Raw genomic sequence first — 23,921 nt, forward strand, 5'->3', positions numbered from 1 at the left:
TTTTTTTAAATTTCTTGCTTACTTTGTTATATATCGCCATGATACTTGTAGGATATATTCTTGGAGTACTAAGGTTTATTTCAGATAGTTTTCGTCTGTTTGATGGCAGTATTTCCAGCCAAAACAATTAATTCCCGCTTTCACATAAAAAATTCGGAAAATTTCCCTTTTCCCCTCTATTATTACCCTCTTACTGGCTACTTTGAAACAAACGTACCACTACCTGAAAGCTTCCTCTTTGCCCTACAGAACGCACCATAAAAAGTTTCAATAGGACAATTAGAGAAGCTGTAGCCCCGGCATATTTGATTTTTGCTTGTGAGGCGTAAAAAGTGTCAAAATTTCATGTGTATGACAGAATTTTTTCTTTCCCTCTTTGGATGGAAGCAAGCGACTTCAGGATTTCACTGTACTTTGTCAACACACCAAAGATTCTTTTAGGTGATTTGAACCCATATAGCAGGAGTGGTACTAGATACAAAAAAAAAATAAATAAATAAATAAAATAAAATAAAATAAAATTCGGTTAGGGATATTTTTTGTAAATTTTCACCCCTACATTTCCCTCAATAATTTCCCACCCATTGGCAACACTGTAACGCAACTTACACCAAAAAATAGTCACATCCATTTTCTAAAATACAAGGCCTTAACAATACCAATCGAATGAATGGTTTTTGAGCAATAAGTCACTAACTGGAAATGTAGGAAAACCCCAAAAATGACCTCGGGCCGAAAGGAGTAATCACACAATTTTTGCTAGTATATAGGTACAAAGAAACAAAAGATTTGTAAGTGACGAGGGCTTCGACTCAAGTTCTGTTGATTATTTCAATAATCTGCAACGTAAATCAATAAATAATAGTTGCCAGAAAAAAAACAGACATTTGAAAAAAAACATGAAAAAGAACGATGTTTTTTATTGAAAAAAAACTTCACAGAAAAAAAACCGTTTTTTTACAACACTACCTAGAATTTCACTTATTATGTAATTCATTGATTTCTCAGTGTCAAGGTTAAGTCAAGAGGAAAAAAAAAAAAAGAAATCTCTACACAACACTCTTTTCCTTCTATTTCTTTTAAATTATGGTGATTTAAAACTGATTTCTTATCGTTAGATCGTCCGTTTTATATACTAATGTACTCTCAAATGTATTTGTAACTTCCAGAATTATATGTTACGAAATCTAATGTTCTCTTAGCTTATTTTCAGACGAAAAGGTCTTCCGGTCAGAAAGACATTAATGACAGTTTATTTCTAGTTAAGCTGATAATGATATGAAACATAGATTATTACATAATTTGGACAGAATTGAAAAGCAAACATTACATATAACGAAGGTAAATAATATTATACATATATACGTGGGTGATTCAGAAAGTAATGCCTCCAAGCCAACTACTTGGCCAATAGTACTGCAAACATTCCGAACTGTTAATGAACTGTCACTTGTTTCACCTTCCTATCTCTTCTACTTTCAAAGTAATGGAGCAATCCATGACATCTAGTGGTGACGTCCGGTTGAAACAGCGGGCTGGCATTGGAATTTCTGACTGTGGGAGGTTGTGCGCCCAGGAACATCCACCGCCAGCGATGAGTCGTGGATACATCATTACGACGCGGAAACGTTGCGTCAGTCGATGGAATAGCGCCACACGTCCTCTCCTTCGCCAAAAAATTCAAAGTTGTCCCATCTGCTGGCAAAATGCTGTTGACATTCTGCCTCATCCTGCCTATAGTCCGGATCTTGCACCCTGCGACTTTTGGCTCTTCCCCAAACTTCCCCATCACCTTAAGGGTCAATGCTACAGTTGTGACGCGGAGGTGGAACAGCAGTTCGACAATGTTGTCAACAGCAGCCACCACAATTCTTCGCCGACGACATGAAGAAAACCTTGTTTCGCGATGATGCAAGTGTGTTGCCCGTAATGGAGAGTATGTTGAAAAATGATGCCACCATTTGTAGCTGACACTGCAAGCTTTCCACTGATACCTGTATCGGTGCCATCAGTCAAAGACAAATAAAGCATCACCTTGGAGGCATTACTTTCTGAATGGCCCTCATGTATATAAAGAAGGCAAATCTACATATAGGACACACATTAAGAGGCCTCATCACTGCGAAATTAAAATACCGCTAATTTTACAGTAATTATGTGATATCTTAAAATAGATAAAAGATAATCGAAAAGTGGAACAAGAGCTCCCTAGACAATATTATTTTGAGTGAGATACCATTATTAAGACTCACTTATCTGCTTTCGATTTCAAGCCATTCAGAGATTCGGCATTTATTTTCGCGTTTCTAAATAATTGCAAACGGAAAGCTACTAGCTGACTCGTGATAACGGTACCTCATGCAAAATAACATCGTCTAGGGAGGTCTTGTTCCACTTTTCGATTATCTTTTATCTATTTGAAGATATCACATAATTACTGTAAAATTAGTGGTATTTTACTTTCGCGGTGATACGGACTCTTAAATAATGTAATACAACTATAGCAAGTAAAATTATTAAGATGTCAGTACCTCTTTAATGAGTGATGCAAGGTAAAGAGCTGTCAGAGGGGTTTGCTCGGCAGGCTTAAGAATTAAGGTACATCCAGTTGCAAGAGCTGGGCCTATCTTCATGCAGGCGATAGCCATGGGGAAGTTCCAGGGAATTATGGCCCCCACGACTCCTACAGGCTCTCGGCGGGTGAAAGAGAAAAATGGACCATCTACCAAAAGAAAAAAAAGGAGTCAATAATTAGTACCAATACAAACGTACAGAGTATGCAATAAATTTTAAGTAGAAGTTCTAAGAAACTAGGCAGATATCCGTCTTATAATGTACCGTACTCTCTTAAGAGGAAGTTAGTTTCGGAGGAAGCCAATAACATTAACAAGTACGATTATGGTCGATATTTTGTGAAGTAAAACATGGGCAGAAGGCAAAAGCATAATGAATTAAAAAAAAAAAAAACTTTTTAAATACTACTTATTCTCATCCTAACAAAATGTAATGTCGATATTACTGTCGAATCCATAGTTTTGGGGGTCGCTAAGATGAACAGTGACACTTCCGATGACGTTAAAATCCGGATTCAGCTACGCAGCTTGAGGAAGAGGGATGATCGAAAATGACCGATATTAGTGTCGAATCCATAGTTTTTGATGTCCCTAAGTTCATTCGTGACGGTTTTGGTGTCCTTTATGTCCAAAATGAAACGTATTCTCCCCGTGCGAAGAACGGGTATTCTGCTAGTTCAGACCTAATAGTGGCGGTAGCAGAGTCAGCGTCGCCTTTTTTAAAACTCCTGGAAACTTTTACTCTCTGGAAAATTTTACCCTGTTGTCAGTTTTTGTCAAAGAAAAAGCCAAGTGTTAATGTCCCAAGGAAATCTTGAAATTTTTAAAGTAAGAATGTTAATAGCCTCTTTCCTAACGTTATACATTATCAGTTTCTCTAGTTTTTAATTTGATTATTCGATGTCGCGTTTATATTCAACTTTCTTTTCTCACTGATTTTATTTGATGTTTTAAATACAGGGTGTTACAAAAAAATTATCACAATATTTTGAGAATAGATTTCTCATATCAAAATAAAGCTCATATGGACCTGTGCTCGGAAATGCATGGTTTCGAAGTTATAGGGTGCCGAAAACGAGAAAAAAAAATGAACTTTAAAAGTCTGTAGTTTCACTGCTATAGGGCCGATTGTAGTCGAGTCAAGACATCACTGAGGAACTAGTATGTGAACTATCCAAATATCAATCTTTCAGAACCTCTGGTACTTGCACAATCATTTTCAGAGAGGCTGTTTGGGAATACTTGATCACTCTCCACCTACCTCTCTAAAAATTGGTGTGCAAGTACTGGGGCATTCTTAAACATGAATAGTTGGATAGTTCACATTAGGGATGGCCACAAAGATCCGGTTCCAGCGGAACCGGTTCCGCGAGGAACTGGTTCTCGGAGATCCGGTTTTCAGAACCGGTTCTGGAACCGGTTCCGGACCTGGACCCGAAAACCCGGTTCCAGAACTGGATCTTAGGAACCGGTTCCAGACCTGGATCCGAAAACCCGGTTCCAGAACCGGATCCTCGGAACCGGTTCCAGACCTGGATCCGAAAACTGTTCTAGGACCGGATCATAGGAACCGGTTCCAGATCTGGATCTGAAAACCCGGTTCCAGAACCGGATCTTAGGAACCGGTTCCAGACACCTGGATCCGAAAGTCACCAAAGACCCGTAAAGGAAGCACAAAGTTCATCTTCAAAACACTGCAAAGAGGACCATGCGCTTGTGCCCTCCCCGCCCAGACCCGCTTGTGCCTCCAGAAAAAAAAATTGGTCCACAAGTGGGTGTTTAGCCAAATGATTTGGCCAGTTTGCCTGTTTAGCCAGTGAGTTTGCCAGTTACCCAGTTTATTTAGCCAAATGAGACAAGCGGCCGCCGCCTGGGCGCCTGCCTGTCGCTTCCACCATTTATTTCATCTAGCACACTGTTCACAGTCTGCCAGCAGCTCGGGTTTAGCGTAGGGATGATCACAAAGTTTCGGTTCCAGCGGAACCGGTTCTGCGAGGAACCGGTTCTTGGAGATCCGATTTTCAGAACCGGTTCCAGACCTGGATCCGGTTCTGGCCATCCCTAGTTCACATACCACTTCCTCAGTGATGTCTCGACCCGACCACGATAGGCCCCATAGTAGTGGAGCTATAAACTTTTAAAGTTCACTTGTTTCACGTTTTCGGCACCCTATAACTCCGAAACTATGCACTTTCGAGCACAGGTCTATATGAACTTTTTTTTCTTATTTTGATGTTAGGAATCTGTTCCCGAAACACTGTGACACATTTTTGTAACACCCTGTATAAAGGTTGGTTAGGTCGGTCGAGTTGGAGTTGAACATCCCGTTCAGCACCCAGGCTATATGAGGCGTGAACCTACAGCTTAATGTGGGATGGAACGAAATGATTTCGCACTGGGAATCGAACCCGTGTCTCCCCCATCGAAGACGCATGCGCTAATTGTATATAGCAGCATTTCCCAACCTTTTCCAACTTGCGACACACTACGGGTGTTACTTGGATTCTCGCGGCACACTTATAGATATTATTATTTCTAAATATAAAACACGGTGGCAGGACCGTGCCGTGGGGGGGGCGAGCGGGGCAACGGCCCCGAGCGCCGAAGTAAGAGGGGCGAAATTCGGGAGAAAAAAAGGAAAAAAAGATACGAAAATTGTTTGGAATATATGTATGGGGGCGCCGTCGTATACTCTCGCCCTGGGCGCTGATTTTCCACGGCAGGGCCCTGCACGGAGGTATTTTTTCTGTGATTATTGATTTTCTTACAGAGAAGAAAGCTCTATCACTGGTTTTTCCCCGTAGTAAATCATTATGCTTATTTTTCATTGTAATTTAAAAATAGAAAACAAATGCAATGAAATATTGGACTCAGCTTTTTAAAAATACGCTTTCTCTTTAAAAACTGTATCCAACCTTTTACTAAGAAGGAAGATCACTAAATAACGAACGAACATTTTTTTTTTTTTTTTTTACTTTTAAAACACAAATGTAGGTAATTTGTTGAAATGATTGAATGATACTTTAAATTTTCAAGTTACGAAATAGTCTGCAATAATAAAGAAGCAATAATGGTCATAATGATAACCATTTTTTTTTCAACATTAGAAATGTACAGAACAGTAACACGGTATGAAACTTAAAATTCTAGATTCATAGTAGAGGTTCACCGTAATGTGAAATACAAATATACATTTTTCCCTACGTTTTGCAACTTGATTGCTATAAAATTAATAATTTTGTTTCGATTCCTCGCGGCACACCAGCGGCCCATTCACGGCACCACACCGGTTGGGAAACGCTGATATATAGCTACGAGGGAGTTATATATAAAAGGAAACCAGCATTAGTTTATGGTTGGTAATATCATACATCTTATTTTCAACTTCATTCACCAAGATAAGAGAAAAGACTTTATATTATATGTCTGTTCGTAAGTAAGCAATTACAGCTTGCCTTTTCCCCACTTGTTTTTGAAATTTACACTCTAACAACAGGTCAAGTCCTCACAACATAGAACACACAGTTAACTCTTTTATGAGAACTGAAATCATAAACTTTGTGTACCGCATATTACTTGTTATCTAATAGTTACCGGAAAGATATGATCAAATATCCTTATATCGTGGGAAACGAATCATGTAGTTATACGGTCAGTTACGGTAAGAATAAGAATTATTTACTGTTGTTAAACAAGATGTTGCACTAGAGAACGTCACGATTTAAATTAGCATATGTATCAATGGTAATTACAATTACATTATTAATCTATACCTTACTTATAACAATAACATATAATAATTGTTTTGCACAGGAACGTACGCAGGAATTTATTTCGGGAGGGGTCTAAAGCGTTTCGGGGGGTCCAAATACAATTTGACGCTAAATTATATGAAAATTTCTAAAATTGCTCCTAAAAGTAGACTACATTTACAAAAAAGTCGGGATTTCGGGGGGAGGGGTCAGGACCCCCAGGACACACTCCCTGCGTACGCCCCTGGTTTTGCATGATTTAAAATAATTGAATTTAAAAAATTAAAAACTACGAGGAGGAATCCAAAAATAAATTTCTCCAGGTGACTGTGGACAGAGGTGGAGATTCAAAACCAAAAATAGCACGTGACTTTACAAATCAGACATACCTTTACTTTTCCACATAAGTACCACGTACGGTACATTGAGACATTTGTCATACTGGTCTATAAGCTTCAAAAACCCTTGCAGGAAAATTTCAGAGCTCTGCTTACGGAAGAAGTGTCGAACAGCTTCTGTGACTTCGCCTGCCACCGAGAGTTTTCTTCAAAGCCGGAAACAGGTGAAAGTCGCTGGGTGCAAAATCAGGATTGTATGACGGATGGGCAAGGCGCTCCCACTCAAAATTTGCAATATGGTTTTACGTTGCCGTCGCTGAGTGTTGCCTCGCATTGTCATCCAACAACAAACACCAGATGTGAGAAGGCCAGGCCGCTTCTTCCGAATCGGCTCCTTCAATTTCGACAGGGTATGACAGTACCGCGCAGCAGTGATAATTCTAACCTCCAAAAAATCCAGCAACAATGTCAAAACGTGCCTTCTCTCCATAGCTACCAGGCTCAGACTGAGTCTGAGCAGTGTTGTCAGATTCAAAATAACAAATTGCCGCTCAAAGCCCTGAAATTTCCCGATCGCTTGCAAAATTTCCCGCCAAGGAATAATATCAATCATTAATTAACTTAATTAATAATTAATGATTAATTAATTAGTCATTATATTAATAACTTCAAACTAAAATCAAATAGCTATGAGCAATCAATCAGAAGCAGCCTACATCTTTTCCTGCAGGAGGAGAAATCTATCACATGGCTATCCTTCTATTTTCTATCCGTAATTTATTTCGTATAGAGAGAAATATACATTGTGTGTGTGTGTGTTTGTGTGTGTGTTTGTGTGTGTGTATGTGTATTGGATACTGGATAATGGATATTGGCGCAATTAACAATCAGTTCCATTTGGTTCGGTTTATAAACCTCTCTTGCGGTTCTGGTTCTCTCGATTTTCAAAGACGTTTCCAATCCATGTATTATTCAATGTACAAAGAGATGATGACAAGAAATGAGTAAGAGGTGACATGAAAAGAAAGAAAAGTTGACAGAATTTCCCATTTTCAACCAGAATTTCCTGCATTCCCACCAATGTTAAGAGTTTCCCGTTTGGCGGGAAATTTCCCGCTATCTGACAATACGTCTGAGAGACTCGTCTCCGCTTTGCGCAGGCGCTGCAACGCGCCATCTGCTGGATCGCGGACGAACGACATTCACTTTTGTATGGGTGTGTTGCGCGTGCAACCGCTGTCTTTGTTTGTCCATTGCTGTTCGCTTTCCTGGGAAATAACGAGAGCGGAAACTTATTTTTCGGACTCCCCCCTAGTACTTCTTATATCAGCTTTGAAATTTCTTCTTGAAATTTTACACTGCACACGCACTAGTATAAGCAGTATTTTGTCAAGAATGGTAAGGGGATCAAGCACCCAAGAATTTTCTCATCGGTTTTTGTGGTAAGCATTTAAATTCTATTTTTGTCCCGTTATAAAATGCAATACGAGAAAGTAGAGAGGAAGTACGAAAAATATCTTAATGATTAATAGATTTTTCATTAACAGATATCTTTAATTTACGTGTGTGGCACAGTGGCTCAGTGGTAGAGCCCTTACTTCTGATGTGAGGAGTTTCTGGTTCGATCCTCAGCCAAGTAAGTTTGTAGTAGACAACATCGTGTCCGTGGGTTTTCTTCGGTACTCCTGTTTCCTTCCACATTCCCATTTTACTAATTCTTCCATCATTAGCCTAAATAACATAATCGTGGTACTTTAAAGACTTCTTTTAATTTATGTATAATTTGCGTGTTTACCTAGTTGCATAATATACATAACCAAGCCCGTATATAGGTAAGTGCTATTCTGTGGTTGAGCACAGGCGGCAGAATTTAGGGGGCTGCAAAATTTTGGATTTTTTAAAGATTTACAATAAAGTAATATCTAAAACTAGCAACTCGCAGAGTCCCGTGCAAGCGCGAGAAAATATGTTAATGTGTTTAATTCGCTCTAATTACAGTAGCCAGTAATTAGCTAGCTTATCTGATTATTTTAAAAAAGTCAATGCCTCCCATCCCACTTCAAGGGGTGAGGATGAACTTGAACATCATGAAAACTAATACTGTTAAACTCAGCGACCTCGTAAACTATGAATTCAATACTAATATATGTCGTTTTCGATTACTTTTAAAATCTTATCCCCTACCTGGTGAGAGGAGTATGATCTTGAATTTGAATTGGATTAAAAATGCCACTATGCATTCCAGCGACCGCAAACACTATGAATTCAACTCTAATATGGGTCGTTTATGATTATTTTCAAAATGCCCCCATGTTATCCTTATGGGGACTTTGCACCCCCATATTTCAGCTCAAGTGTGACCTAGAGACCTCGAATAGGTCATTTGGATAATTTCTCTGACCGAACATACACTATGTGATCAAAAGTATTCAGACACCCCAAAAACTTACGTTTTTCATATTAGGTAAATTGTGCTGCCACTTACTGCCAGGTACTCATTATCAGCAACCTCAGTAGTCATTATGCATCGTGAGAAAGCAGAATAGGGCGCTCCGCGGAATTCACAGACTTCGAACGTAGTCAGGTGATTGGGTGTCACTTGTGTCAGAAGTCTGTACGCGAGATTTCCACACTCCTAAACATTCCTAGGTCCACTGTGTCTGATGTGATAGTGAAGTGGAAGTGTGAAGGGATACGTGCAGCACAAGAGCGTACGGGCCGACCTCGTCTGTTGACTGACAGAGACCGCCGACAGTTGAAGAGGGTCGTAAAGTGTAATAGGCAGACATCTATCCAGACCATCGCACAGGAATTCCAAACTCCATCAGGATCCACTCCAAGCACTATGACAGTTAGGCGTGAGGTAAGAAAACTTGGATTTCATGGCCGAGCGGCTGCTCATAAGCCACACATCACGCAGGTAAATGCCAAACGACGCCTCGCTTGGAGCGTAAACATTGGAGGATTCAACAGTGAAAAAACGTTTTGTAGAGTGACGAATCTCGGTACACAATGTGGTAATCCGATGGCAGGGTGTGGGTATGGCGAATGCCCCGTGAACGTCATCTGCCAGCGTGTGTAGTGCCAATAGTAAAATTCGGAGGTGGTGGTGTTATGGTGTGGTCGTGTTTTTCTTGGAGGGGCTTGCTCCCCTTGTTGTTTTGCGGGGCACTCTCACAGCGCAGGCGTATATTGATGTTTTAAGCGCCTTCTTGCTTCCCACTGTTGAAGAGCAATTGGGGGATGACGATTCCATCTTTCAACACGATCGTGCACCTGTTCATACTACACGGCCTGTGGCGGAGTGGTTACACGACCATAACATCCCTGTAATGGACTGGCCTGCACAGAGTCCAGACTCGCATCCTATAGAACATCTTTGAGATGTTTTGGAACGCGGACTTCGTGCCAGGCCTCACTGACCTACATCGATACCTGTCCTCAGTTCAGCATTCCGTGAAGAATGGTCTGCCATTCCTCAAGAAACCTTCCAGCACCTGATTGAAAGTATGCCTGCGAGAGTGGAAGCTGTCATCAAGGCTAAGGGTGGGCCAACGCCATATTGCATTCCAGCAGTACCGATGGAGGGCGCCACCAACTTATAAGTCATTTTCAGCCAGGTGTCCAGATACTTTTGATCACATAGTGTATTAAAATTTCATGTTTCTATCTATTATGGTCCACCTATCTAACACCACATCATAATCCTCATTTGGAGAATTGGGCCATTTAAAAGTACGTTCTAAATTTTATAACTTGTAATACCTAAACTGCTACTCAACAAGATCTGGTATGTTAGTAAAATCACGGCTTGTTTCCTTATTTGAGACGGAAGATTGTGCAGGGGGGGAGGGAATTATTGTGCGGGCCTGTACATAACCCAAAATAATCTTTCTTCTCGATGTGAAAATAAATCTCCACTGGTCTTTCACGCTAATGTCATGAATGCTAACTACATTCCTTATTTATTTGGAGAGTCTATAGAAGCAAACAAATGAATAAAAATAACTCACCAACAGGAATAGTGCTGCCTTCAATTTTGTCGCTGATACCTGCGTAGTAGCGTAGATTCTTCACAGCCATAACAACGTCGGATTGAGCATTGATAAATGTCTTTCCGTTGTCCAGGGTTTCTAAAGCGGCCAAGTAGTCGGCGTCCCTCTCCAGCAGGTCAGCGAACTTTAGAAAACAAAACAAAATCACTGCATTTTACTATCAAATACGACTTTGGATAATGGAATTATAGTTTTTAGTTTCTGTTTCTGAAATTAAAGTTGGAAACCTTGTGTTGTAGTTAGTGTTGTAAAAAAACGGTCTTTTTTCTGTGAAGTTTTTTTTCAATAAAAAACATCGTTCTTTTTCATGTTTTTTTTCAAATGTCTGTTTTTTTTTCTGACAGCTATTATTTATTGATTTATGTTGAAAATTATTGAAATAATCAATAGAACTTGAGTCGAAGCCCTCGTAACTTACAAATCGTTTGTTTCCTTGTACCTATACGAGCAAAATCGTGTGATTATTCCTTTCGGACCCAGATCATTTTTGACGTTTTCCTACTTTGTCAGTTAGTGACTTATTGCTCAAAAACCATTTACCCTATTGATATGGTTAAGACCTTGTTTTTTAGAAAAGGAATGTGGCTATTTTTTGGTGTACGTTACATTGCAGTGTTGCGAGAGGGTGGGAAATTACTGAGGGAAATGTAGGGGTGAAAATTTACAAAAAATCCCTAACCGAATATTAAGATTTTTTGTATCTAGCACCACTGTTGCCATATGGGTCTAAGTCACCTAAAGTCACCTTTGGTGCGTTGACATGGTACAGTAAAAATCTAAAGTCGCTGGCTTCCATTCAAAGAGAGAAAGAAAAAATTCTGTTTCCATACACATGAAATTTTGACACTTTTTACGCCTCAGAAGCAAAACCCACCAGATATGCCGGGGCTACAGCTTCTCTAATTATTCTATTGAAACTTTTTATAGTGCGTTCTGTAGGCTAAAGAGAAGGCGTTCAGGTAGTGGTACATTTGTTGCAACGTAGCGAGCAACAGGGAAATAATAGAGGGGAAAGGGAAATTTGCCAAATTTTTTACTTAAAATCGGGAATTAATTGTTTTGGCTAGAAACACTGCCATAAAACAGACGTAAACTATCTGAAAGTAAACCTTCGTACCCCAAGAATACTACCTACAAGTATCATGGCGATATCTAACAAAGTAAGCATGATTTTTTTTAAAAAAAAATATCTCATTCTACCTCAGAAATTCACAATTTTCTTAACATTTACAGAACATAGTTTATTATAAGCCTTAACTGTACTTCCCCTAATTATTCTACCGAAACTTTTTATGGTGTGCTGTGTAGGCTAAGGACGAGGCTTTCAGACAGTGGTATGTTTGTTCGAATGTAGCCAACAAGAGGGAAATAATAGAGACAAAAGGTTTTTTTTTTTTCAAAATTTTTCCCTAAAATCGGAAATTAAAATTTTCTGTAGCTGGCAACAGTGCTAGCAGACACACAAAAACTATCTTAAAAGAAGCTTTGGTATCTCTATAATATACCCTATAAGTATTGTAGCGATATCTAATAAAGTAAGCAGGTCATTAAAGAATATTTCAGTCTACCTAAAAAAATCACAGTTATCTTTCCACTTAGAGAACAAGGTCTACTGTAAACCTTAACTGTACTTCCCCTAACTATCCTATTGAAACTTTCTATAGTGCGTTGTGAAGGGTAAAGACAAGACCTTTAGATACTGGTACTTTTCTTCCTATGTAGCCAACAAGAGGGATATAATAGACAAAACACATAATTTTCCCCTAACATCTTGAATTAAAATTTTCCGTAGCTGGCAACACTGCTACCAGACAGACGAAAACTATCTTAAAATAAACACTGGTACATTACTAATAAATCCTACAAGTATCATGGCGATATTTAAGAAACAATGCTTTTAATTACCAAAAATGTATTTCGATAAAGAGAAAAGTAGGGGAAAATCAAGAGTTAGAACCTTAATCCGAATTTTTCGTGCGTCCCCTAATTACCCCACTGTAACGATATGTACCCGAGTTTGTTCAGTAAGAACAAATGTTCGACTGGCGTAAGTTGACTTGCATTCGGACGTATAGGTACGGTTTATAACAAAAAATTCGAATTTTTTGCCCAAATTTAAGGAGATTTTAATTTCTGTAGTTGGTAACACTGCGCGCAAGCCCGTCCAATTGATATCAACAATTAGGTATCCATCCGACGTATCTACCTGACAAGTCTTAAGGAGGTCTCTCTACAACGAATGAAGCTACAGGAGCAAAGTCATTTAAAAAATCGAAAATTCTCGAATTTTTGACTGGGGTGAAATTTGAGAGGGAAGTTCGACACACAGAAGAAAAAGGAACTAAAATGATAAACTATGGACCAACCATATTTGGCAAAAAATATATATACCGATATCTTAATTAGTGACCATACAGGAGTGGATTAAAAAATGGACACACCCGTATGTGCCACTTTGACCACCTGGGTCCGAAAGGGTTACGAGTGTACATTTAATTACATTTTTTTGACTACTAACTTATGTTGTTGTAGTAATTATAGTCTTGACTAATAATAATATCGTTGTTGTAAACAATCACAATCTCTCCTTTTTACATCTTAGTTCCAATACTGATGCTGAGAAATGCAGGGTGTTTTAAAATGAATATCGGGGGAATTAAGTCTTCGTAGTACTTATTACATTTTACGCACAATTATAAACAATACCTCAATAAAAGAACACCTCAAACAGTTTTTGCTTCAAGTGTTCGATATGAGCTTCATTCGTCACATGGCACACATTGAGTCAATAGGTGAGAAAGGCCCATAAACTTTCCGCTATATGGCACAAAACATTCAATTCACACAAAGGGTTGCACTTAACTACAGATTCAGTCTTTGCAAAGTTAAAACACACAAAACTTTCTAGTCTCTAGTCTCCATCTTTGCTACTTGCTCTTTCTAACGGCAGACAGAGGAAACAATGCATGGCATGCGTGTGTACAAAACTGTTTGAGTTGCTCTTTTATTTGATAATACTTATAATTGTAAGTTAATTGTTAATTGTTCAAAACCGTAATATTCATTTGGAAACACCCTACATTACTTCAAATTATGTCATCCTATATTCATGTCTTGTATGTACACTCATGTCCAAGATTATTGTCGCATGTCTATAAATATGTTGTTGTAGGAATATAATTTGATAACGAATCCGCCTGGTATTTCTTATAATGTTAGTATGTGTATAATCGACAAAGACATGTATGTGGAAAATTTCATGTCAAAACAGCAGTAAATAAGAACAATAAAACAAAAATAAAATTTTTTTGTCCATTTAGCAACAGTTTCTTTTACTCTTTCTCATTTTCGTATTTATAATTCTTTTCCTTTGAAATTTACCACAAATATACATTTTCCGATTACATACACAGCATCAGTATTAAAAGTACCCTGCAAAATCATTATCAAATTATATTCTTACAAGAAGACAGTTATAGATATGCGACAAGCATTATGGACATGAGTGTACATATCATCAGGCCGGCCCTAGGCAATTTGTCGCCCGCGCAATGACGTAATTTGCCGCCTAAATCTTTCTCCAGAAAGAACAAATCTTAAAAGTCGCTATTTTAAGTATGCTACTCCAACATGAACATCGAAAGGGAGGGAAACTACACTCGCACTCAGAAAGGCTTAAATACTTACTACAAATACAATATTGTTGTGTCTGTATTTTTCTTTAAGTATTAATCTATTATGTTAGTGAAAGATAAAGCAAATACATCTGAAAGATGATAATCCATTTTATAGAATTCAATATCGAGTTTCAATCTCAACATATCAGTTTGCAGTTATAGTGCAACTAGTTCTTTTATCTTTATTTCTTGATTTTCCTTCTACATCTGTTATTATTTTTTTTTAAGTGTTTCCACCTTCCATGATAACGATCTTATTTGCGACAAAGACAAGAGAAGCTTCATATCAGAACTTTGATAACTAACCAAAGGGGACAGGCATTCGAGAATTGAGTTCCTGTATTTGACAACAATCAAGCAATTTATTCTGGGATTTATTTTACCATTTGCTTTAGCACTGATCATGTGACTTAAACTAATGCGACCTAAACATAATTTATGAATGTAGTATTTAAATAGAAGGTCAGCTTAGTCAGTGGTGCCCACCCCCCTCATGTCCATAAAGCACCCCCTCAATTGTCTATCCGCAGGTGTTCTTCCATGAAAAAAATCTTTTCGATTAATTTTTACACACCCTCAAGCATATTTATATAGATTTTTAACCCCCCAAATATTTCAATGACGCAATTTGCGTCATAGCCCCCACCTTGTGGGCACCTCTGGCTTAGTAAATTTAGCTACCATGATCATGAAGTCGGTCTCCAACAAGAAATATTTATTTTAAATAAAATACTTATGACAGATATTGCATCTCAGTGCAAGTGCACGTGTTGCACATATGGTAGAGTCATCATATATCTAGTCGACAAATTATTTATATATGATATTCAGAAAAATGTTAGTAGGAAAATTAGTATTAGTTTTTACCTTTAGACAAGTTATTTGCATTTTATACTGTTTGTGATATTATTTTCGTTGTTATTAAAGGCCTACTTTCACGAATAAAACAAATGTTCATTTATACTTTTATTTCTTCGTTGATATTGGTGAAACAGTACAGAAACCCGGATTATTAGTAGGTACGCTACTTATATAAATTGTAAAATATTTGTACCGTATCAGTATCAAGTGTTTAATTTATGTTGCATTTTATGGTAATTACACCTACATAAAAATACTTCAGGCTTAACTGACGTACGATACAATACTAATGATTATTTGAAAAAAAAACGAATTTTAGAAAAAAAACGAGAGGCAATGTTTTTTTTTTCTAAAAAAAAAACGTACATTTCAGAAAAAATACGAACGGTTTTTTTTTCTATTTACAACACTAGTTGTAGTCTATGTCAATCAGTTCTAGGTTTGACATCAGGAGACGAGCAACACGAGACAATTTTGGTGATATCTACAGAAGCAAAGGAGCGAACACAACGGGTTCAGAGAGGTCATCGTAGCATCAATGATGGTGTGGTATGGTGTGTCCTACCAAGACGTGACACCATTCATTTCTGTCAACAAAGTGTGAAAATTGGGGCACAAAACTACCAACGGACTGTCCTGGAGGATAGCGTAAGTCCTTTGAACAACTCGGTATTGGCTGGAAAGCCATGGGTATTGCAGCAAGACTCAGCTCCCCGCTCCATCCTTTAAGGCATGGACGATACAGCAGTGGCTGAGGAATAATGTTTATGCATTTATTGCTGCTGAGGATTGGCCGTGTAGCAGTCCGTACTTTAGTCCGATGGATTACTGCTTGTTGGACGTTCTTCAAAGGAAGGCCTCCAACAAACCTCACCTCAAATTAGACCATCTCAAGATATATCTATTAAGGCAGCGAGGGAAATGCCCATTGAGATCATCCGTACCGCAATTGATGGAATCTTGTAGATCACTTCGAATGAATTCTTGTTTCAGCATTTTTCTGTATCTCAGGTAATAAATGTATATCATTGGTACCTTTTTTCTTTCAGTTATTGTATTCTGTATCCTAATGGCTTAACCGTTGTGAATTAAGATGCCAAATTATATAAAAAATTAAAAGTAAGATCTACCATATTGAAGTATACCTAAGATCGTCATGCGTAATCTTCGAGAAAATAGACAAAACTAGTTCTTTTGTTAACATTAAAATTGATGCTACAGTAATATAACCACATCATACTTAAGAAGATTTAAAGAATTTATCATTAACTCAAACTCAATTTAGCAATAAGAAAAATAACTCTATTGTAGGAAGAAAAATAATAAGATGATGCATTAATGATAAATTCAACAATACGAAAAAGAACTCAACAATAACAAAAGAGATTTCAACAATGAAAACGTATTCTTCAAGAAAATAAAAACTATTTAATAATAAGGCCAATAATTTTATAATAAGAAAAGAATTCGCCAATAACAAAAAAGTAATTAGATAATGAGAAAAAATTTACCAATAACAAAAAAGTAATTAGATAATGAGAAAAAGAATTCAGTAATGAGAAAAAATCAACAATAACAATAAAGAATTCAACAATCAGAAAACGTATTCATCAACAAGAAATAGCTATTCATGTAAAAAGTATTCAACAACAAAAGAATTCGGTTGTAAGAAAACGTATTCAACAATAAGAAAAAGAATTCTAATTTAACAATTAGAAAACATTCAACAACAAGAAATGCAACAAAAAAAGTATTCAACAATAAAATAAAGAATTCAATAATAAGGAAACGTATTAAACAGTAAAAAGAATTCTATGACAAAAGTAATTTAAGGGTGGATTTTCATGCAAGCGTTCGTTGCTTGCGATTGCTATGTGTAGCCAACAGAAAATTGTGTTACACGTAGAACCATGGTTAAATAGCTTTCTCAATTGGCTATTCAGCCAAATCGCAAGCAAAGAACGCAATGGACGCTTGGATGAAAATCCGCCTTAAGAATAACAGCAAGAAAACTAGACTTACTATTTTCCATATATTCTTTGGACTACAAAGGAATAAAACTGGCCACCTTACTGTTGTAAAATGAGAAGTTTTTAAGACCCAGTAATATTTCGGAGAGAATTGCAATGTATCAGAAAAGGACAAAATCGTAACATGGAGCTGAACACTTCTTTAATGTTAAACAACAAGAAAAAAATATTTTCTAGAAAATGTTGCAATAGAGATTTCTATCAGACGATGACACAATTAGTTTACAGATATAAGTCTATACTGTTTACTTCTACTTTTAGAAGTGTATTGAATAAGTTCCTATGCGATTTTAATAAAAATATTCATTCAATTTCAAGGAAATAATGGATTAATCATGCCATACTTAAAGAGGAACAGATGATGGCATAATTAATCCATTATTTTCAATCTTTCCTTTAAATTTTGAAAATGTATTGAGTAATTCTTACGTTTTAATAAAATTTCAAGAAATCAATGAAAATAATGGATTAATTATGTCAAACTTGAAAGGGGCATACAACCAGTTTCTAACATAAACCAACTATTTTGCATGGTGACAGCAGAACACTTTTGGTGACAATGAGATTTACAAAAGTCTAAAAGTTATGTTACAAATACATTTTATTTGTTACTTTTTTAAATTCTCAACCTATAGCTGAAGCACTTACCTTGTTAATGAGTTCACCCCTCGCAGAAGCATCAAGAGTCCTCCATTTTGAACCCAGCTTAAAAGCAGCCCTTGCTGCAGCGACAGCCTTGTCGACATCAGCCTAAAAGAAAAACAAAGCAACAATTACAATTAGAATCGTTTCTATTAATAATAGTAATCAGAACATTTTTGTTAACCAGCGGAAACACTGTCATAACACACAACACAAGCAAGAAATTATGATCAGAATATTGGCCAATTAAAAAATTAAATTAAAATTATTGTAATTAAAAATGATTTTAACATTCCGTCCAGCAGCAGGGCTATATGAGACGTGGACCTATTGATTAATGTGGAATCCGAACCCCATGAGCTTCCGCCGAGAATCGAACCCGAGTCTCCCACGCCAAAGGCGCGTACGCTAACCGCTTAGCCACGAGGAAGCTTTGAGTTTTACGTCCCACGATCAGAGATGTTCACCCTCGCGAGGGTGCCCTCTCGAGGGCATCCTCACGCTCAAATTCCCTCGCCCACAATGACGCGAGGGCGAGGACATGTTTCGACAGCGATGGCGAAGATGCGCAAGAGCGAGTGACGGCGATGGACAACTCCCTTCGCGAGGACGAAGACCAAATGTCAGTGCGAGGGGAGAGTGACTAGGGTGAGGGGCAAATGTCAATGCGAGGGCGAGCGTTTGAGAGGGCGAGGACAAGTTTCGACAGCGTTGGCGAGGGTGCGCGAGGGCGAGGAGAAATTTCCAACGCGAGGACGAGGGTGCGCGAGGCCGATATACAACTCCCTTCCCGATGGCGAGGGTGAACGAGGGCGCGGGCGACGGACAACTCCTTTCGCGATGGCGAGGGCCAACTGCCAGGGCGAGGGTGTGCGAGAGCGAGAAGTTTCCAGTACGGGAGCGAGGACGAGCGAACGTGATGGACAACTCCCTTTGCGAGGGCGAGCGAGCGCGATGGACAACCATCCTCGCGAGAGCGAGGGTGAACAAGGGTGAGAGCCAACTTTCACTGTGACGGTGAGGGTGATGAACAACCCACTTCGCGAGGGCGAGGATAAGTTTCCAGCACGAAGGCGAGGGCGGACGAGGGCGATGGACAGCTCCCATCGCGAGGGCGAGGGCTAACTGTCACTGCGAGGGCCAATGCCACTGCGATTGCGAGGGTGAGTTCGGTCGGAGTAAAATGAACATCTATGCCCACGATTATGCCGGCTAGGCTAAAGGAGACGGTGATTAGAAATGAATGAAATGGTGGAATGAAGAAAATGGGAGCAAACAGGAGGAGCCCGAGGAAACCCACGTACATGGTGTCTGTCCACCACAAAGCTCACTTGGCGCGAGCTTGGATCGAACCAGAGACCACATGCACCAAAGATGAAAGCTCTACCACTAAGTCACTATGGCCCCAATTATTGAAATTAAGTTCTTTTATTTTTTTTTAAGTGTTGCAGTATTCCTGAAACTATTGTAGCACTCGTACGAGGGTCAGTCTAGAAGTTAGTTGCACTGCTTAAGAAAATAAATCAGGATAGAAATCTTACATTAACTTTATTTGTATCCTAAATTTCCAATCATAATATACTTTTCAACGTAATTTAGCTATCTCCGTTAGTTAAGAACTTGTCGAGGCACAGTGCAAGTTTTTATATGCCTTCTGCAAAGAAATACCGTCCTAATGCCGGATAATCATTCTTGGGCTGCAGCTTTCACCTCGTCATCCGAGTGGTAGCATGGCTTTGAAATTTCGTCTTTGATGGGACCACTCGACCACATATATGAAAGTCACACGGTGAAAGATCTGGTTATAAGGAGGGTGATGGTCTTCCCTCGCGCTAAGCATCGTCAATATCCGTACATCCGTTCTCAAAGATGTTGTACCACTTCGCGATAGCTTGAAGTGACATTGCATTTTCACCATACATTTCATGCAACTGCCGATAAATTTCAGTGTAGTTACACCTTTTCGCCCGTAAAAAACGAATCACTGCACGCATTTTCAATTTGGATGCCATTTGCAGCTATCGAGACATGTTTACTTCTGATTATCAGAACACCTCCACTTGCCTCATGAAAGCCGCTACGTCACATGATAAAGCTACATGTCTGCAGTGTTGCCACACAGTTTCATCAAAATAGCCTTTTACCGAAAATATTTACGAAGAAGTGCAACTAACTTTCTGACTGACCCACGCATAATTAGTTTTACTTTGATTATTAGATAGAAAGTTAAATCATCATTCCTTACCTTGTCACCTTCTGCGATGTCCGCAATTTTGGTTCCAGTGGAAGGATTGATAGTTGGGAAGGTCTTGCCGCTTACTGAGTCCACAAACTCATTGTTGATGAAAATCTGAAAGATAAAAGAAAAAATATAAATATATAACAAATTCATCCTTTCTAGGATTACCCTATTGCAAGTGATTGAAGGCGTCGATTAGGATCCACGCCCAGTCATCCAGGCTCGCAACTAGAGGGGGGCTAGGGCGGCTTGGCCCCCTAAAATTTTCGTGGCTCCTCCAAACCTCAATACAAAAAACACAATTTACTTATATGTAAGAGAATTTTTGATGACTTGGCCCCCTCTAACATATTCATGCTTCTCCTCTCTCTCTCACACACACACACACAAAAAAAAAAAAAAAAACTGTGGCAGGTTTCGGGCCTGCAGTCATCCCGACTAAAGCTTTTCTTCAGTTCTACTACACGAATGTGGGGTGGTAGCTTGATTTATTTGGCTCCGACTGGTTCCCTTTCAAAATTGCTTCTGCTATTATTTCAGTTTTACATATCTGTACTTCTTTAAAATATATATGAAATAGTGTCTTGCCAGAAAGGCACTGTTGCTTCTTGACAGCTAGTCGCTGTAAATAAATACTAATTCATATTCCCCTTTGCATTAAAGATTTTCCAGGAATCCATTAGATGTTTTTGAGGAAATCTCTTGCATTGATATTGAGCTATTCTGAACTCGTTTCAGTTCCATTGCTAATAGGTTTGGCGATACTCACAAGGGAACATCTTATATTGATAGTAGCATTGCCCGACCAAACAATGCGCAATCGATAGGAGAGTGAAGAAAAGTGAGAAATCCAAAGTTTTATGGGCCGGCACTCAAAGACACAGGAGATACAGAGGAAAGAAGAATCTAAAATCATGTGAAGATAGCAATGCAAAAGATACACTGACACAGAAAGAACTTCAAAATGATTAAAGTATTAAAAATGACACTCACACACCAGTATAGTAAGCAAACATTGTACCCACAGACATGCTCAATAACATCATATGTAATGCAGTGTTGCCAACTGAGCTTAAAACAAAGTTTTGTTAAGTGGCACGGAACACAAATTATAACATCTAACAAATCTAATTATGAGTAGAAGCATACTTGTGAAGTCTTGATGTACAGTGTTGTCAACGTTTGAGGATAAGCCTAAATGAATTCCTATATGAAACTTGGATACAGAAGAGTACTACAGTACACGATTCGAACTAGTTAAAACCAAAATATGAGACCTCAAACAAGAATGTAATCACTGAAGTACGAAAATAAGGGACGAAGCACAGTGTCGAAGCAGTTTTGTCCAAGTAGAAAATCTGAATACTATTAAACACAACACACAAATTTGACACTGATATTCCAAGATTCACATAGGAATTCATATACTGTAGGCCTATCCTCAAACGTGATAGCACTGCGCGATCTGTTTGAAGCGCTAATTCCGCGCGATTGACTACAAATGAAATACCGATGGTGTAAATTGATATTCGTGTTCACTGTCAGTGCCAGCCAGTAGTGAATAATTTATTTAGTTTAACTTCATTTTAACAATAAATAGATTTTTGTTTTTCACATATGATACTATGTTATAATGCGCATAATGCAAAATTTTTGGTGGACAGCTGATCCGCGCAAAACAACAACAGAACCTTTTGAGAAAATATTGGTCCCACTCCTGCCCTACAGAAGGGAAAGAACGTCACAATATAGATTATCACAAGATTAATTATGCATAACACGACTTTCTTCATTGAATTTCGCATGTCTGACAAAGCGTTTCGGAGACAAATACCATTGTTCAATTTGAAGGTGGCCACACAGGAAAGGGATATTTGAATGACAATACAGTCGAATAGGGGTGGCAAATACATTTTATTAGCTTATCGACCCCGTGTGTCAAACATGAGTCAAATTGAAACACGCATTTACCTTCCATCCCATCCCAAATAAATGCCGTTATCTTGAAAAATACGTATGTTTTGCCTTATCACTGTGCTGGGCACCAAAGGAAACCACCCCAATACCAAAACTGAAGCCTGTATCTCAAGAAATATTTACTTCAAATTTTCTGCAAAATCTATTCAATTTTGAACTTAAGTTATAACGTTCGTAATTCAAACACGCTTGCGATGAAGGATTTCTCCGTTTGCGTAATTGTTTCATATGTAAACACGTGTTGATAAAGCATAGTGTCAATATGAAGTCAGAGTAACACCTCATGACCTTCCCTAGTGAGTAATCTTAATTCTGTCGACTTGACAATAATGAGAGGAACTTCTTATAAGGCATCGAACCTATACAACTAACAAAGTAAGTTATATGTCACGTTGCAAAAGTATGGGAAGACTTCAAGACTATAAGGGTCAAATATTCAGGCCAGCTTTATTAGTTCCAGTTTCCGTAGATGAATAAAAGAAGAGACGGAATCTACTCTTCGGGTATAGCATCTAGATTTTAAAAAATACTCTCTCTTACCGTTTCTGTCCTCTGAAAAATTTTATACTAAAACCAGACGCGACCGCTTTGTACAACTTTGGGACACTAAATTCACGTCAAAGAAACGGTGTCTCACTACGTATTACCGTTTTCGTTTTATGCGAACCAACGTTGGAACTAGAAGTGGCAATTTAAACTATTTCCGGTTTCATTAGAACCGACACAAACCCTATTTTTGTAACAGATAATTCATATAAAAAGCCGTTTCTCGCTTGACTTTCCGTTTTTGCTTTACTACGTTTGACTGAAACTGGAACTGATTGATTTCTATCACTTCCGGTTGGAATTAAGACATAAGGATTAAGATGGAGTATATAGTGAGTAATCTTAGTGCCTTAGAAGCCCTAAATTAATACCAAAAAACGTTTTTTTTTTTTATTTAGTAGAGTAATAAGAATACCGAATAAATATGAGGGGAAAGCGTGTATTGATATACAAGCTTTTCTCTTATATCTATTCCGTTTATCAATACAAAACTTGGTACAGTCGTTTCTTATCCCCCCACAATATTTTTCGAGGTACATTTGGATTGTGTGCTTTTTACCCGGGGTACTCCAGAGGGGCCCAAAATTGATGTGAGGGATTTTTGGAGGGAATTTTCCCAACATTCTCCTAATTTTCTCTGTTCAATTACGTTATGGGCCCCAATACATAGCACATCTGAAAAACATGTTGTATGATGAAGAGAGTGAAGTATAAACCATTATTTTCCAATGAAGTGTTGATGCAATACGCGTAGCTATTTCACTGCGAGTCTAGGATTTTCTTTATATTAACAGGATTAATGGGCTCCAACGACTTACTCAGTTGTCTATGGCACTTAATTTTTTGCGGAGTGGGTTTGATTCGGATGTCCGGATGACAGGATAATGTTCGTTCCTTGTCAGATGCTTAATCTGTACCAAAAAATATCCTTGTATTGAACCATTTTTGCTCTAAAGTTTGTAATATTGAAACCGGAACTATTATATTTTTACTACTTCCGGTCGGAAAAGAGTCATAAGGATAGAGATCGAATCCACTCTTGGGACGCTGAATCCACACCGAAAAATCGTTTCTCGCTATCTCTTATAGTCATTGATGATTTCAGGAGGAGGTCCATGTAGAAATTCCTCCCGGAACTACGAAATTCCCTCCCGGGTCCATATCTCCTATCGTGATCAATGTAGATTTCCAATATTTTCGCAGTATGCTTTCTATCCTTAGTATGTTAAAA

The 23,921-nt window shown here is 38.3% G+C and overlaps 1 protein-coding gene across 1 annotated transcript in view; it reads right to left on the reverse strand.

The window, feature by feature from the left end:
• The window catches only part of LOC145665293 (aldehyde dehydrogenase 1A1), a 55,295-nt gene that overhangs the window by 27,247 nt on the left and 4,127 nt on the right, over nt 1–23,921 (reverse strand). Inside the window, exons 2-5 of the mRNA XM_081732587.1 lie at nt 20,174–20,278; nt 17,935–18,036; nt 10,677–10,842; nt 2,532–2,722 (exon numbers count right to left, since the gene is read on the reverse strand). Coding sequence (XP_081588713.1) covers nt 2,532–2,722; nt 10,677–10,842; nt 17,935–18,036; nt 20,174–20,278 — 564 coding nt within the window. The remainder of the gene's footprint in view (nt 1–2,531; nt 2,723–10,676; nt 10,843–17,934; nt 18,037–20,173; nt 20,279–23,921) is intronic.

The sequence above is a fragment of the Thermobia domestica genome, chromosome 1 (assembly GCF_964235325.1).
Source record: "Thermobia domestica chromosome 1, izTheDome1.hap1.1, whole genome shotgun sequence".
Lineage (NCBI taxonomy): Eukaryota > Metazoa > Arthropoda > Insecta > Zygentoma > Lepismatidae > Thermobia > Thermobia domestica.